At 35.4% G+C, this 17,351-nt stretch overlaps 1 protein-coding gene across 1 annotated transcript in view; it reads right to left on the reverse strand.

The window, feature by feature from the left end:
* LOC128202693 (neuralized-like protein 4) overlaps positions 1-17,001 on the reverse strand; it is a 29,991-nt gene extending 12,990 nt beyond the window's left edge. The window contains exons 1-15 of the mRNA XM_052903752.1: positions 16,831-17,001; positions 16,141-16,270; positions 14,764-14,991; positions 10,954-11,116; positions 9,648-9,771; positions 8,710-8,821; positions 8,314-8,402; positions 7,494-7,634; positions 6,376-6,493; positions 5,742-5,829; positions 4,983-5,250; positions 3,897-4,059; positions 1,960-2,281; positions 1,347-1,516; positions 774-914 (exon numbers count right to left, since the gene is read on the reverse strand). Coding sequence (XP_052759712.1) covers positions 774-914; positions 1,347-1,516; positions 1,960-2,281; positions 3,897-4,059; positions 4,983-5,250; positions 5,742-5,829; positions 6,376-6,493; positions 7,494-7,634; positions 8,314-8,402; positions 8,710-8,821; positions 9,648-9,771; positions 10,954-11,116; positions 14,764-14,991; positions 16,141-16,270; positions 16,831-17,001 — 2,428 coding nt within the window. The remainder of the gene's footprint in view (positions 1-773; positions 915-1,346; positions 1,517-1,959; positions 2,282-3,896; positions 4,060-4,982; positions 5,251-5,741; positions 5,830-6,375; positions 6,494-7,493; positions 7,635-8,313; positions 8,403-8,709; positions 8,822-9,647; positions 9,772-10,953; positions 11,117-14,763; positions 14,992-16,140; positions 16,271-16,830) is intronic.
* Between the last annotated feature and the right edge of the window lie 350 nt (positions 17,002-17,351).

Genomic DNA, 17,351 nt, shown 5'->3' on the forward strand with positions numbered 1-17,351 from the left:
ATGCATTTATGGAAAATATCAATTACTGATAACAAGATTGTAACTGTGTATTTAATAGCTGAAAACGCACAAATATTAAATGACTGGTGGGTCCTAAAAGATTAACAGTGATCAATTTTCAATCAAAAGGTACTGTTTTCAGCACCTTTCCTTTAAACATAGTATCCTTCATAAAAAACATTGTTTTCCATGTTTTTCAGTAAATTAAAACAATTGTATTACTTGTGGTACATCATATTTGGCAGTAAGACAGCATCTTTTAAGTGTTTTCACTTTTTATTGATCTGGGCCAATTTTGGTTTCCAACAGGCATACAAAACAACTTGCTAATGTTAGCTAACTCGAGTTAATTGCCTGCTTTCAGGGTTCGCCTGCTTTCAGGGTATGTGCTGCAATGCAACTGGCATACAAAACAGTTTGCTAAAGTTAGCTAAGGTGAGTTGTTTCCCACTTCCAGTGTATGTGCCGGGATGCAACAGGGTATCAAACAAAAATTGTTTGCTTATTAATTTTAGCTAACTTTGCTTAGTGACTGTTAGCTTTTAAGTGTCCTCAGAACAAGTTCTTACTCACATTTTATTTACAATAAACTTATAATCAATACATTACGGGAACAAACTTAGCCCACTGCTATATTTTTACAAACTATTTGCACAAACTTTCACACATTGTGTGTATATATGACAAATCACTGCCAATCCATTCTGAAAATTAAATTTTATAAATCTTTAATACTGCATCTTTTATTGACAAGTGCCTAATGACTGGCTTACCTGAAGCAAGAGGGGAACTTAAGCTGCTCTGTTCCACTATGGCCCTATTTATAAGGTTGTTTTCATTGGGCATCACACCCGACCCGCTGGTTATGGACACCTGGGCACACTGGCCATACAGGTCTATCACTGCAAACACTCCTGAAATAAAAGGGTTATTGTTATCAATGCTATTATTGATATTTGTTATTCAATATATAGCTAAAATTCTATGACTCCACAAGCAAATGCAACTTGTTTTTACCGAGAATGATATCGAATAAAATCATGTCAATCTCAAAACCTAGTATTTCTTTGTATTAAAACCTTTTATACCAAACCCATCTCATAAAATACCAGTTTGGCAAATTAATGAAACCATGTTAAGTATTCTTAAGCCTACCTACATAGTTTATGACCCCATTAAACAAGTGAGTGATTAGGTTAACTGGGGTACTATATTGTCACCTTGGTGCAAGAAGTCAATACGTGCCATTGAAATGCACTACACTTATTGCCTTCTTGCACCTAGGTGACAATCAATATACATTCGATTTACCTAATTAATAGTTTATGCCATTAAAATGTTAATACCTTGTGGAATATTGGAGCAAGCTACGCCCTGGTCCACTCCATTCAGGAAGTAGTGAAGAGTTCCGTCAGAACAACGCATCATGCCAATACGACACCCAACAACAACCGAGTCTAGGTCTAGTGGATAGCCGTTACGTATGGTTGACCCATCTTGCATGATCGCTGAACCACTGAAAGTAATGAAAATGGTACATATCAATTGTAAAACGGATACATAGGTTCATTAGCTGATACGACTCCCATTAGCAACTGAGTCTAAGTCTGGCAGGTAGATGTTACATATCGTTGACCCATCTTGCATGATCGCTGAACCACTGGCATGAATGAAAATGGTGCTAATTAATTTAAATGTAGAATTGATATATTTGGTTCATCATGTCAATATGACACACAACAACTGAATCATAAGTTGCCATGATGAATCGTTGACCCATCCTGAATGATTGCTGAACCACTGTAGGGGTAATATGTTTAAGGTACACTTAGCACTAATCTTAACATTATATATATAGAGCTATCAATAAAATAATAACCCAATGCTCTTGTCATAATCAATATCTGTCACAAATAACAATGTCATTTATTAACCACATTCAAACATATAAATTCTTACCTCAGCATCCATGTGTCATATTCAATGTCCGTCATGGTGTTGGGGAACTCCAAGTCCTCTGGCTTTATTAATGTAACTCCTGCTTCTATAGACCCTGACCAGCGGTCGACCATACGCTCAATAATCACTTCAAACAGTTCATTATCCTTCAACTGCCGATTACTCATCACAATTGCATCATTAAACTCGCCAGTCGCGTTGGGACGTATGGATGTTCGTCCACTGTTTGTGATTGCAGAGTTTGTGCCGTGAAAGTTGTGAAACAGTAAGAGGTCTGTTTCACTGAGGCTTGAGAAATCTACGTCCGGGGTGCTCAGATTGTCTGTGAACAATAAGAACAAATTACAGTAAAACTGCGGTTGTTCGAACAAGCGGTCGTTCGAGAACCGGCGTTTCCTCGAGGTCAGAGCTTGGTCCTGAACTTTTTTCCTTCTATTTTTATATAAAATATACCTATGCTGCATCGAAACCTAATTATGTTGAGGAGTCGAGCAATATACTCAGACCCAAGTACACAAATCGTGCACAAAACCTCATGGCTCCCTCGAGGTAATAATTTCACAAAATAAACAAAAACAATTACTAGGTATTAAAATTTTTGCAAGTTGTAAAAATTGCAATGACAGTTGAAAGGCAATTTGATAAGGTGTGAAAAACCGTTTATCACTGTTAACGCATGACCAATATTAGTTGATATTGGCATTTGAGATGATAATTATGAGAAGATAATGACGAGAAGTTAATTGTGAGAAATCTAAATGAGTAAAAAAAATATGAATAAAACACTGTTCTTTGAATTCACTGACGATGCTGACCGTGATCTTCAGAAGCTCTGTACGCTGTCACGTCACATTACGATTGAACAGTTTCGCGAAACCGACAAAATGCGCCAATCAACAATCCTTGATTTTGCGAAACTTAAATCTGACTAATGCCATAAGATGTATTGTCATTTAAATGTTGCTTGTTACGAAAATGTGTTTTTTTGTTAAAATAAACATTTCTACTTATTAATTTATTGTTATTTTTTTTGCATTTTACATTTAGTATATACTTCCACAACGCAACACATAATCGGTGTCTTAGTAAACATTGTTCTTTCACCATTTTGGGCATGGGGCTAGGGCTGTTCAGATCAGGTTAAAGCTGCAATCTCACAGATTGACCGTTTTGACAATTTTTTTATTTTTTGTAATGGAATGAACCAATCCAACAAAAAAATAAAGAACTTTGTTAAAATGGTCCATCTGTGAGAGTGCAGCTTAGAGTGTCATTTTGACTTTACCTGGAAATTTCAACTGAGAAATGAACAAAAATTGGTAGAAAAGATAAAGGAATGTGATAAAGTTTGCTTCTTTAAGAACACATGACTTTGTATAAAAAATCTATAAAAAAACAGTTGGGTGTCAATTTTTTTTATTAAAAAGAAAAAGATCTTTGAATTCTTTTAAGTATAAAATTGAGAATTGTATTTTAGCAATTGGGTATCGGGACCAAATTTGGCCACATCTTTACCAAACCCCCCCTCTGGTTAATAAATGACCATGTATGTTATGTGTTACTATTTCATTCAGACAAAAGGCATCATACACCTGGCTACACTTCTATAGCTAGTTGTCTTCTATTTCTTTTTAATAAAGCACATATTAATATAAATATACCATCTGCATATTTCAGTTATGACCTTGTTATTTTGAGCATTTAATTATGACAGGTAACACACAAAATCAGTCAAGGTCAGACAATTAGTGGCAAAAGAGTAACAAAATTGAGTTTCTCTGTGCATGGCATTATTAATATCAAGCTTTAGAAAGTTGCTCAACTGTTTCTAATTAGTGGAAAAAGAGTAACATTACTAGGTTTGCTTTGTGGTAAATTACACCAAAGCTATGACCATACCTCTCCTTTTTACATCTAAAAACAGCTAAAAATGCTACCTGACTGGTCCACTATTGTAGCCTGTGCAGCCTGTCCGTACAGGTCAATAACTCCATACACATTCTCTGGCACGTTACTGGCTGCCGCCCCCATGTCTATTCCATTCACAAAGAAGTGGACTGTGCCTGTGTCTTTACGGATTACACCCACTCTGTCACCGACCTGTAATATACATGAAAGAACTGTTGTGTAATAAAGTTAATAATCAGATTTATTATATATCCCATTGAAAAAGTTTCAACATTTGTTAATTCTTGCAAAAGTGCACAGTAGGTTTTAAAGGAAGACTTTCATTCCACGCAAGAATGATATTTCCTATTAATTCTTTTTTTTTTAAATATTCTGTTAGTTTTAGAATAAACTCAATGGGAATGAATAATGATAAATGAGTATTTTTCCTGTCCTGTACATTTAAATATATCGACCATATTGAATGTACAGACATGAATCAGACAAGAAGTTCAAACAAAACTACTTTAAAATTAACAGAAACAAAAAACAAATCGAAGTAGTGATGAGAAATTAGGACCCATTTACAAACCCCCAAAATAACCTTTTCACAAAAATTGGCAACAAAGTATTTTTTGGAATCTCTAACAACTAGTACAGAAATGTTTAAATGAAATCTTAGGCTCTTAAAATGTTTCAGACCCATAACACAGTGACTCGCACCAAGGCACTGGGTAAATTCACCACCTAAGCCATTTTGTGAACATTTTTACAATTTTAATCACGAAAAAGGTGGGGTAAAAGCTGCAATGTTAAACAAAAAAAATTGAGATCTGCATTAGCAATACTAGTACAAAATCAAATATCATCAACCAGTCGTTGAAACTAAGATAAGCCCGCAAGCTTTTCAGTTAAATGCTTTCCAGGTGTTCTGAAATTCTGGATTTTATATTGCAGGGCTTGTTAAGAATGTTGATACAAAGCACTAGTGTCAAAATTTGGGAATGTTCACCCAAAGTCTAAATTCGATAACTGATATACTTTTAAGAGAAATTTGTTGATTAATTTCAATTTTGTTTAAAAAAAAAGTGTTAACAAGACACAAGTATCTAACATTTTTTTATATATTTTCTCACCTTCAGTCTATCCAAATTCTGGCCATAGTCATCCAACACAGTCGTTCCGTTGTACATAACCCCATTTCCTGTCATCATCCATGTTCCCGATCGAATATTCGTCATTGTCGAAGGGAATTCCAGGCTCTCTGGCGTGTGAAGTGTCAGCCCGATTTCAATTGACCCCGCCCACTTGTCCACCATTTTGTCCAGGCGAACTTCGAAATGCTCGTTAGGTCGAATTGTTCTCGCTGTTAAAACTACACCGTTGTTAAAGTCATCCACAGCACTGCAAGGGAAAGCAATGAAAAGTTTTCGCCATCTAATTACATCTGATGAACAGGATGAAAATTATAAATTCAAATCTGTTTCAGATGATTAAAAAGACATACTTAAGTTATATGAAATGCAGGAGTTATAAATATGGCTGTTCTTTTCTTGTCAATGTCAAACAGAAAAAAATATTTAAATTACTTGGTTGGGATTTAAAATCTGTCTCCAATCATAATCAATCATCTATAACAATCAGTCACGCCATTTAAATTAATTTTGCGTTATATTATGAAAATAAAATGTTTTTTTTATTTTTAGAGAATATGGCCAAATAGCAATAATCGATTCTGAGATTATGCAAACAATCACTGGCTATCTCAATCCAAAACAAAGGTTTGATTACACCTGTTCATCAATTTAAGTAAACACCAGTTATAAAAATAAATTCTTTCAGTCTACCACTACTTTAAACACCAGTGTTGACTAAGGGATCATAACAATGCATACTTGGGTCTGTGGGCAGTTCTAGAGTTTCCTATGACAGCTGCATGTGTCCCACATCGGGTGTGAAATGTCAGTCTTTCCACCTCTTCCTCTGTAAACAGGCAACAGAAAACATGAGATCCACTAAATTTAACATAAACCACCAGGATAGCCTAGATGTTGAGCATCTGCTTCAGGATTTCGCTCCCCAGAATCATCATAATATAATTAACTTAAAAATGGTTTAGGTTACTCCTATTTCTGGCTCTCAGCATTGTAGATTTTTGCTCAGCAAGCTAATGTTGCCAAGTTTTTCCACAGCAAAGCTAATACAGTAAAACTGCAATCTTTCCAACACGCAGTCTTATGAAAAACTGGCAATCGGTCTAGGCTGTGTCTTAGTCCAAACCATTATTCTTTCTATTTTCATAAAAAATATACTGTCGATGGATTGAAACCTAAATAAGTCAAGGACTAGAGTACCACTGCCGGTCCCAAATACACAACTCATGTGCAAGATCTTGTGATTACCTCGAGGTTATCTTTTCACACATTTTCCCGAAAGCGTGTTTCAAAATAAATATTGTTTGTTTCCTAAACGCAATGTTAAATAAGTATTCTACAATTCTATCTGTTTGACTGAACTTGTCTAATGTACCTGTTGTGTTTTCCTCGTCATAGAGATCAGGAAATTGTCGTAGGAACCTCTGTCTCTCTGGGGCTCGACTGTTCACCACATGGTTGTAGTTGGGGTCTGTACGATCAAGTATCGTCACCTGCAAATGTATGTGTGATGAGTGTTGATCAATTATAATCGGAAATGTAAACATAGGCTTCTATTGATAGCGATCTTGCTACAGTTTTTTATTAAACAATACCTTTTTTAATTTTTTTTCATCAATTTAAAACAGACAAGGCAGTCCAAAGGACGGCCATATCCCCGGCCATTGTTTTTTAGTATATTTTGTTTTTCTCGCAACCTGACTGGTACGTTGAATCTGACCAAAATCGTACACAACCACTGGTCAAGAGTGGGAATATAGGAAATACAAGTTGTTTGATCAGTAACCTAAATATTCTTGGATATTTGAACATATTATAAAAGGATATTTGTTAAAGTTTTTCATATTGTGTGTAGTGTCAGATCAATGTCAGGGTTATTTTGGCTAAAAAAAAGAAGGAAAATGAGTCCTTGATTTATAACATCGATGAAATAGCAAGCCTTAAGTATGTTTGATAAAGTAATATGGTAACCCATCCATGCATAAGTTATAGCCCTGACACGAAGTGTTACAGCCAGACAGACAGACGGACGGATGGACAGACAGACTGACAGACGGACGAAGTGCATTCCTATTCTCCCCTCCCCATTCCGTGGAGGGGGATAAAAAAAATGGTGAGAGGATTTTGTTCACGGGGAATTTTGTCAGTCTCCTTAGAAAAGCATAAAGCAATACTTTTTAGGTGGACTCTAAAAGCCATAAAACATGCAGTTTTAGCATTTTTTGTTGCATTGGTTCAGCCACTGCAAAGAAAAATATTTAAGAAATGATATATTCTTTAGTGTAGGAACATGTACAAATCAGACTTTACTGACCCTGAATGCAAGGTCATAGAGGTCTACCACACCTTATACAGTTTAAACACATGTCAATTGAAGCATCACTATGACAACACAGTTAAAAAAGTAATAAAGACTTCTTTTTTCAGCATAGGTAACCATGCTATCCCAAGTTCACTGAATAAGAATGATGTAGAACAATAGTAAATACCAACCTTGACAGCCATGCCATAGAGGTCCACCACGCCCCATACCACTTGTGGGCAGGTATTTGAAGCCATGCCTTGGTCGACACCATTAATAAAGTAGTTCAAGCTTCCATTGGTCTTCCGAATCAGACCGATCCTGTCTCCTTCCTGAATTGAAGAAATTCGCATGATGAGACAGATTTTGAAAAATTCAGTAACAAAGAATATATTATTAAGAAAACTTGACCGGGACTCAAACCCACAACCTCTCCAATGGAAGTCCATAGCAGTGAAAATATGGCTAGCTCACTCAGTCATTAAGGTTAACATTGTTTCATTGCTAGGGATTGTGGGCTGGAGTAAGTATGGGGATAGTAAGTACAGTTTTTAATCATGTTCAGATGATGACTGATCTTTGCAGATAAACATGATCCTCTTAGCAGCAGAGAATATGTAAATATGTCATTTTAATGACCAATATGAGTTGTGACCTTGACCTCAAAATCCATAGGGGTCATCTACTGGTCACCCCTAACCTAAATATTAGGTTTGAGGGCCATAGGTCCAGGCATTGTTGAGTTATCCCTTGAACAATATTTCACAATTCAAGGTCACTGTGACCTTGAACTTTGACTCGATGACCCCTGAAGTCAATAGGGGTCATCTACTGGTCAGGCCCAACCTTCATGTCAAGTTTGCTGACAAAACGTCAAGGAATTGTTGAGTTTCACTCCGTCAAGCTTTTGTCTATTGATAAATTGACTGCCAACCGTCCGACATGTGCAAAGCAATATACCTCCTCTTCCTTGGGGGGGCATAATTAAACCCCTTGGATAATTATACATACTGCAAGTGCATCTAGGTTATACTGTCCATATTCCCGCCGTGTGCCTTTGCCATTGGTCAATATGCCACATCCACTCATCATGATGGTGCCTGGTAATAAGAGGTCAAAATTAAGTACATTAACTTTTGCAATAAGGAATCAGAAAAAAAAAGACATTTGCTTTCGCTATATGGACTACCGGTATCCCTTTTTTACAGCCAGTTTTCTTTGGGTGCCAACTTTCTTATTTGTGCTTCAGCTTTCAGTTATGTCAAGTTAAGTCTAACATGATTATTTCTGAAATACTAAAAAGATTTCAAAAATAAAAACGTCACAACGACAATGACAAAACCTCTATTTTTTTTCTTAAAAACAAAACAAAACAGACCAGCCTAAAAACCATTAAAAATAACAAACCAGATCTCATATTAGTCATGGTGGCCGGAAAGTCTATAGCACTAGGGTTGTGTGTGGTAATTCCAACCTCAATCGAACCAGACCATTTATCCACAAGTCTGTCAAGACGTATCTGGAAAAGAATGAATCATATTTCATACATATACAGTCGAAACCCATTGGCTCAATATCGCTTGGCTCCATTTCCTCGTTCGCTTGAACTTATGTAATAGACAGATTTTGTTTTAATCTATGTAAGCATTCCCGCTTGGCTCAATATTAGCGAGGCTCAAAGTAATCTGGCAGGTCTCTGGGACATCAAGCCAACAGGTTGCAACTGTAGATGCATGTGCCAATTTGATAAGGTATTGTGTATATACAGGGGTGAAGCTAGCAATTCCGACATACCAGTACACACATTAGCAATTACATCTGTTGGAAAAAAGAAAGAAAATATTGTAAAATGTTGCAAAATTGGAAACAAATTAAGGCACATTGAATCCATAGCTTGTGCGTTACATCAAAAATGGGTTATCTAAGTCTCTCACAAAATTGGCCCAAACCAAGAATTTGCAAAACACTGACCTCGTGCCATGTAATCTCTCAATTACCAGTATGTTTTAACAAGTTCATGCTTTTAAACAATTTCAACAAACTTATCAGCTCCTACCTCATATTTCTTTGTCCCTTAAAATCCTGTTAGACATGACAACTCCATTGTTAAATGATAGGATATTGTAAAATCTTACAAAATTGGAAACTAATAAGGGGGCAATTAAAATCCATTGCTGATGTGTTTCACAGAAAGTGGTCTAGCTATGTCCCTCAGAAAATTGGCAAAAAAAAGTGAAAAACAGACAAGAGAAAAATCAACTAGGCGCCAATTAATCACCCTTTTAAAAGCAAATTTTAACAGCTTTATGAGTTTGAACAACTTGAACAATTTTTCAAGTGCCTACCTCAAATATTTCTTCATCCCTCAACGGCCTGTTTGTCATAACAACTCCATTATTAAACTCGTCTAGTGGGCGTCGTCGCTCAGCGGTGCGTCTGCCACTTGTTAACTTAACAAGACTTCCACATCTAAAATGAAAGATGAATAACAGTTACAAAAGCATAGTATTTCAAACCCTTTAACATATGCTTACAATTTTAAAATCATTTTGAAATTCAGAAGCTTTTGTAAATTTCATCAGATAACTTTACTGGTCAGTGTTTTTTTCCAAATTTTTGTGAATGGGGGCTTGAAAATTGTGAAAATAGCGACAAAATAAATACAATTGTGAATTTACCAAAGTATATTTGAAACACAGAAATGAAGCAAAGCCTCCTTTTAGATCATAGATTTAAATCATTCAAAGAGAGTAAGACATATCTAAATAAGTTTTATAAATATGTTAACTGTTAAAGGAAACAATATAGTTTTACACTTGAGCATACGAAACATTTTTATTTTACTACATTATTACAGTGCTTAACATATATGAGTTCAATGATAAAACAACAACAAGAGGGCCATGATGGCCCTACATGGCTTTACTGAAAAACAGTCTAAACTGTTGGGCAGGGATAAATTTGACACAAGGGTCAGGATTTGAAGATACCTTTACAGAAGTCTACTATTAGCAGACATGTAAACACCTTCAAAGACATGTCAGTAGCCTGGCAGTGTATTATTAGTAGTTTTTGACATTGGGCTGAAAATGTAGCCTCTAAATAGTTTACAAGGCTTTTCAATACTAGGGCCCCGTGACCTAGTTTTGGCTCCAAATGACCCATAATCAAACCTGATGTAGAAATCATCAAAACAACCTAGCCATTAAATTTCCAGAATATTTGGGCTGATGACCTCTATGTACTGTTAACAAGATTTTTCTATTTTTGGGTCATGTGACCTAGCTTTTCATCCCAGATGACCCATATTCGATCTCGTCCAAGTAATTACTGGAACAAACATCCTGACCAAGTTTCGTGACAATTGAGGCAAAAATGTGACCACTAGAGTGTTAACAAACTAAGTGTGGATGGACGACGGACATTCATCTATCCTTTAGCTCACCTTCAGCCTACGGATTAGGTGAGCTAAAAAGCAATTGATTTGTGAACAGATAAAAAATTAGGGATAGTTTGCTGCTGTTTTTAACTAGGGAATAAGAACTAAAAATCCTATGTATAAAGGCTATTTTTTTAAATGTACTCAATTCAGAAAGCTTTTTAGGGGGAATTTTCGGTCACCAGAAAACCCCACTGCTGGTATTCTTTTACCTTTCATGAAATGTCAGCCTCTCATTTGATTGAACTGCTGGGTCCTCTGTCATATTGAGAGCGTTTGTGGATCTCGTCAAATCATTCACTATCTGCGAAGACAGCTGGGCCAGAAACTCATTGGCAAGCTGGTGGGCCATCTCACTGGGAGTTGTGTTTGGAGCTGGAAACAAAAGTACATTTATTTAATTGCTTTGAATAATATTTCTAAGAATGATTTGAGCGTGAGAGTTGTCATATGGTACTTTTGTCTGCTTCCCATCCAAGTGGTGGTGGGTTCAAACTTACCAGTCTCTCCAAATTAACACCAGCTTGCCCCAATACCACAAAAATACTTAAGTCAAGTTGAATTATATTGGCGTAGGACTCAACTTGTTTTACATCATAACAACAAATAATTTTTTAAATCATATATTGTTTTACACTTTTTAAAATCACATTCTTTCATAGAAAAGATTAAAAACTTGAGAAAAATTGAGTTGAGATTGAGAATTGACATCAAGTACATGTATACTCGTGGTGGCTGTCTGGACTAGTTGGCGGTTTTATGGTTTTGGGTTCGAACCCCACTAAAACCAAAATACTTTTTTTATGCTATAACAGTTACTGTATTTTTTGCTGTAATTTCGATATCATAGAGCTAAATTATGATAAAATAAGTGTTTTCAGATGCATTACCGGGAAAACAAAACATGAGCAAGTCACTTTAAAACTGAAATAAAAAATCATATTAACTGCTACTTATTATACTTTTATAACCATATTGTTATATCAATAATAATAGCTGAAGCAATATTAATTGGTGTTAATATTTCATGAAAATATATCAAAATTTCATTTATTATAATAATATAATTTATTTCACATTTTGACATAAAATAACTTTAGGGGTATACAATTTAATATGTGTGGAATGTTCCTTCATACAATAATGTTCAGCTATAATGACAACAGTTGCTGGGAAATACTGGTAAAGTGTGTGTTCTATCAGGATTTTTTCTACCATATTGAGAGTGGGGATGGGGGTTTTCTGATTGGGAAAAATGGGTCATTTTGACTAAGATTGAGAATTCCAACTTGCCTAAAAATGAAAAACTTGCCTAGAAATGAACAACAATGCTTATGAAAAAATAAGTTTGGTTCTTTTAGTTTCAAAGAATACACCAGTTTTTACATTGGTTGGAAAATCCAATTTTTTATCAAAAAAGATTGAAGAAAAAAACAAAAAATAAAAAAAATCATAAATAATAATAGCATAAATATCAGCTGTCAAAGTGTCATTTCAAAACTTTCCTCAGGTTGGCAATGTTTCAATTGACTTATATACACCGCTTCATACTCATTTTTTTTCAACAAAACAAGAGATTATTGTCAAACACTTTGCATCCCTGAGCGCCATGTTGTCACAAATATTTGGATAATTAAAAAATAGTCATGGAGCAAATTGACAGCTGATTTGTCAATTACATTGGATGACTATGAAGCAGTGTTAAGATTATGACCAATGTTCATTCAAATCTTGAGGATAGTTTAAGAAAGGTTTAATATGAAAGGGCGGTGTATTCTCGAGTCATTTATCAGGCAAGTTTTTCGCATTCAATGTCACTGTGAAATTGACCTTTGACCTGATGACCTCAAAATCATAAGGGTCATAAACTGGTCACGCCCAACCTCCACATCAAGTTCAAGGACAATCTGTGCAGGTATTGCAGTATTATCAGTCAGACAAGCCTTTTCGGATTAAGGTCACTGTGACCTTGACCTTCCATCCTTTGAGCTTAAAATCAATAGGTGTCTTTTACTGGCCAAGCTTAACCTACAAGTCAAGTTTAAGGTTCATAGGTCCAGACATTGTCAAGTAATTACTTGGACAAGCTTTTGTCTACAGACCAACTGACATGTGCAAAGCAATTAACCCCCTCTTCTTCAAAGAGGTGGGGATATCATTAACTATCAGATAAAAATTGATTAATAAATCAGCATTTTTCACAAAAAAGTAGGAGTTAACAAGAAGTAAAGGGGAAAAGAGGAGGCGTTTTCAGTAGGAAAAGTTGGAATTCTTGAGAGAAAGCCTGAAATTGCTACAATATTGAACATGGCAGAGTTACTTTTGTTAGGAAAATACAATTGATTTAAAGATTTGCTAGGTTTCTGCAATTACCACATTTAACATCTGAAAAATACACCAATGACAAAAAATTGAAAAACGAAATTACTATATATATCTATTTTCAGCTACAAACTGACCAGATAACACAACACTGATATTACATGATATACATTGCATTCCATTATCAATTCATACAATATTTGTGAAGCTATATGAATATATTTTTTGGGAAATCAGCATTTCCTTCAAAACAAATTCTATTTATCCCATTTTTAACTTTACTAACATGCATATAAATACTGACTGCAATAATCTACGGTACAAAGACTAGGGTTTAAGCGAAAGAATTATGAAAGGGTGCTGCACTCTGTCCTTTTTGGTAGCACCCTTTTGCCCCCTCCTGCTTTTTTAGAATGAAATTCTTAAGTTGATAATAGTTTTTATGTTTTGATTCAAATTTAGAGAATGACTATATTTACATACAAACTTGATATACTTAGCGGATGAAACCTAATACTACTTAAATTAAACACAGTTTATAACATTTTCAGTGAAATTCATTCTTTTCTCTCTGAGCACTCTGTCCCTTTTCTGCAGCACCCAGTTCTTTTTTAAATACAAATATCCATGTATATATTCACATGAATTAGAACTTGAATTCTGTGAAGCAAATGTGTCGCTTGCCGGGTCAGCACCCAAATTTGATAGAGTAAAGACCAGCATGACCTTTGAACTATTGACCCCAAAATCATTAGGGGTCATCTGCTGCCCTTTTTATACCAAGTTTTAGGACTCTAATGTATGTCGTTTAAAAGTTATTGATTGGAAAGAAAACACTGACGATGGACAATGGAAGCCTTATGTGCCAGCTATGCTTTGCAGGCAGCTGGAGGCACAAAAAAAATACAAAAGCCAACAACACAAAGCAGGATAAATGTCTGAATTTATACTGAAACAAGAGGAACACTTTACCACGGCTGAAAGCCCTGGGACGTAGTCCATGGTTTGCTATTAACAGTCAAAATAAAAATTGTATCAATATTTTACGTAAAATTATTATTAGAAATATTTTCAAAATAAACCTGTGTGATCGTTCTTTGGAATAAGGCCATATTTATAAAGAATTATGTTGTGGGTACTGTTACATGACATGCAGGGCCTTTTTACCCATCTTAGCTGTAGTCGAAACCCAGTTACTACCCCATAAGCTGGACCCTGTTTTTTTCCCCAAAAATAGACTCTGAAATTCCCTATTGTAAAAATACAAACATTATTTTTATAAAAGAGAATCTCAAGATTTATTGAATGATGTTCCTGAGTGATATAATTACTGCTTTATTAATATTGATATTTTTTTACTCAATTTGTTCCCAATTAAAAGGACTCAAAAATAGGGCCGGTCTTTTAACTGTACCCACAACTTCCTTTTTCATTTGTTCAAGTGTAAGAAGGGTTAAAGCTTTAACTAAACAACAGAGAAATAAATGAAGACCAAAGTTTTTTCAAAGTGATCATTAGTCTATATATATATTTTAAATTAATAATCCTTAGTTTAAAATTTCTTATTATGAATATTGCCCAACCATGTTAACAAAAACAATTATAGAAGTTAAACAATGTGCAAAAAAAGTTTTAGAAGTTACTTGTCTACACTACCATAACCAAGTAATACGTGTAATATTCCAAGTCCAAAAACCTACCTGTGACCCTGTTATCCGACGATTCAATAATAGACACTTGGGCACATTTGCCGTACATGTCAATCACGGCGAAAACATTGGGTGGTATCCCCGTCGCAGCTGGTCCTTGATCGGCCCCGTTGACAAAGAAATGCAGCTCTCCCGAAGCTGACCTCATCACTCCGACAATATCACCCTCAGAGAGCTGGTCAAGGTCACACCCGTACTCCTCTATCATTGAGTGGCCATCTAAGAGAGGTAAAAACATGTACAATGTGCATAAAGAGGGGCCAATCAAAAATAATGATGTTTTTCCTGTTACATGCTGATGAAAAACAGGCTATGTAGGTACTAGGTAGTCAAAACATTTGATTTTTTCTAAGAACATTTTGTGTTCATCAAAGCAATACAGATTTAACCAAATTTTCCAATATGTATATACAGTCAGAACTTATTTATAAGTGAAAAAGTCTGTTGCATAACCGTAACCACAAAAGTCTGTTGCATAACCGTAACCACAACATTAATTTTTTAATGCCTAAGCATGCAACAAAAAAAATGAATGTAAAGTTCATTTGCTTTAAATACTCTAGAATACAAAATTTTAGGAATAAACAGATGGAGAATTAATCTGTTAAATTTTGTGATCACAAGATTTCAGAGTTAAACCCTAAAAATAAAAACTGTTTCATCATTTTTTAACAGATTTTAATGTAGAAGAGTAGTCAATGAATTATTAAGTAAATGAAGAATTTTTCGAGGGCAGGACGCAATTCATATGTTTGTGCAAGCTGAGACCAGCATTTGTTATTATCACAACACCCACTTGGGTTATTTTGCATCCTTTATCTTCAAAAGCCATGTGTAAGTTGTTGAAGCAACTAACTTTATTCAGCTCAGGACTGCAAAAGAGCAACCAACTGCCATTCAAAAACACTCACTGTTTAAGACAGAGGAACATTAGTTGTTAACAAAGCGAAAGGCAGTCTTGGCCTCCCAAGAGTGATTTTTGCTGTTTATTTAAGATAAAGATTTTATGCAACACCACTAAAAGAAAAAGCCCACTCCTTGAGGCAACCATTATCTCACCACATGGACTAACAAAGTGCTTTAGTTTAACACATTAAATTTTGTGTCCACATCAAAATAATATGTGGTTAAGGTTAACTGTTTATTTCTATTACAAAATAAACTTGTGAGGTAAGAGAAAACTAATCAAGAACTAACCTAATGTGATAGAATGCACCATGTCATAGTACATGGCAGTACTTTGAATACGAAATAACACCATCGTGTTTGAGTTGACTACAGAGCAAACAGTTACAACAACACACCCTGGATACACAGATGATTATCAAATGAAGTTCACAGATTGCTCCAACATTACTTAATTTGTACCTTTTAATACAGAGCTGCCAGACATGACCCAGGTCCCATCTCGAAATCCAGTGGCACTGATAGGGAAACTGAGGTTGTCTGGGTCACATGTCGTCACTCCTATCTCTATAGAACCACTCCAGGAATTCACCTGTGGATGAATCCGAGTATAACAATCAATACATGTATGATGAATATCAAGAACAAATACAATTTTGAGACAAATTGGAGAGTTCTACATGACCATGAGGAATTTTCAAAGAAGTTGAAAAAATCATCATTTGCCGAGCCCCTGAAAACGTTCTTTAATGTTTGCCTGTCTTACTGGGTAAGAATTTCAAGCCAACTAAATTAGCATAATTGGCGATCCCAACTTATTCTGAAATTGTGGTACAAATATAGTCAGTTTGGCACTAGTGTCTAGGGTTTAGGGGCTGCAGTCCTCAATACCTTGAGCAGACGGGTAAGATAATAACATGTCGTCATGAATTAACTTCTGGGGACCACTAAACTTGTAGTGTTCCAAAAACAAAAGCATTTTGGCATGTTCACTTAGTTTCTACTGTCGCAGATGTTTGATATTCTAATACAAATATGACATCAACACATACTATTTAAATCGGACATTCTCCAAGGACACTTCGGCGATATAAAAGTGCAAACTTCCGTGCAAACAAACACAATTTGAGATCTGTCAACAGTAAGCCAAACCTTTTTATCGATCTTGACCTCGAAAACTTGGTCATCCTTCAGTGCCTCTGCACTAAGCACGACCCCGTTGTTGAATTCCTGTGTTGGATGACTTCTGTAGGCTGTCCTGTTGTCATTACTCAGCGAAACTAGTGTCCCAGTCCGAGTGTGGAATCTGGGCAAGGAGGCCATCTTGTTTTGGTTAGCATAAAACGCTACCGCGTTGTAATAAGGTTGATATGTGCATTCTCTGGTAGAGCTAGTTTCGTCGAGGCAATTTACAAAGAAAATGCACTTAGATAGATTTATTCGTGCATATATATGTCATTGTAACAAACCAAATATCTCATAAAGTTATAACACAGACTGATTAACAAAGTATTAGTGATGATATCTATACTAAAGCACAACATCATTAGAATGCTTTGGATACATACGTGCGTTAACAAAGATTTAATTCAATGTGACAAGTATATAACACAGGATAACCCATTAAAGTTATTCAACTTATTTCCAATGGGGTCCTTATGACAAATATAATT

The sequence above is a fragment of the Mya arenaria genome, chromosome 9, assembly GCF_026914265.1.
Source record: "Mya arenaria isolate MELC-2E11 chromosome 9, ASM2691426v1".
Classification (NCBI taxonomy): Eukaryota; Metazoa; Mollusca; class Bivalvia; order Myida; family Myidae; genus Mya; species Mya arenaria.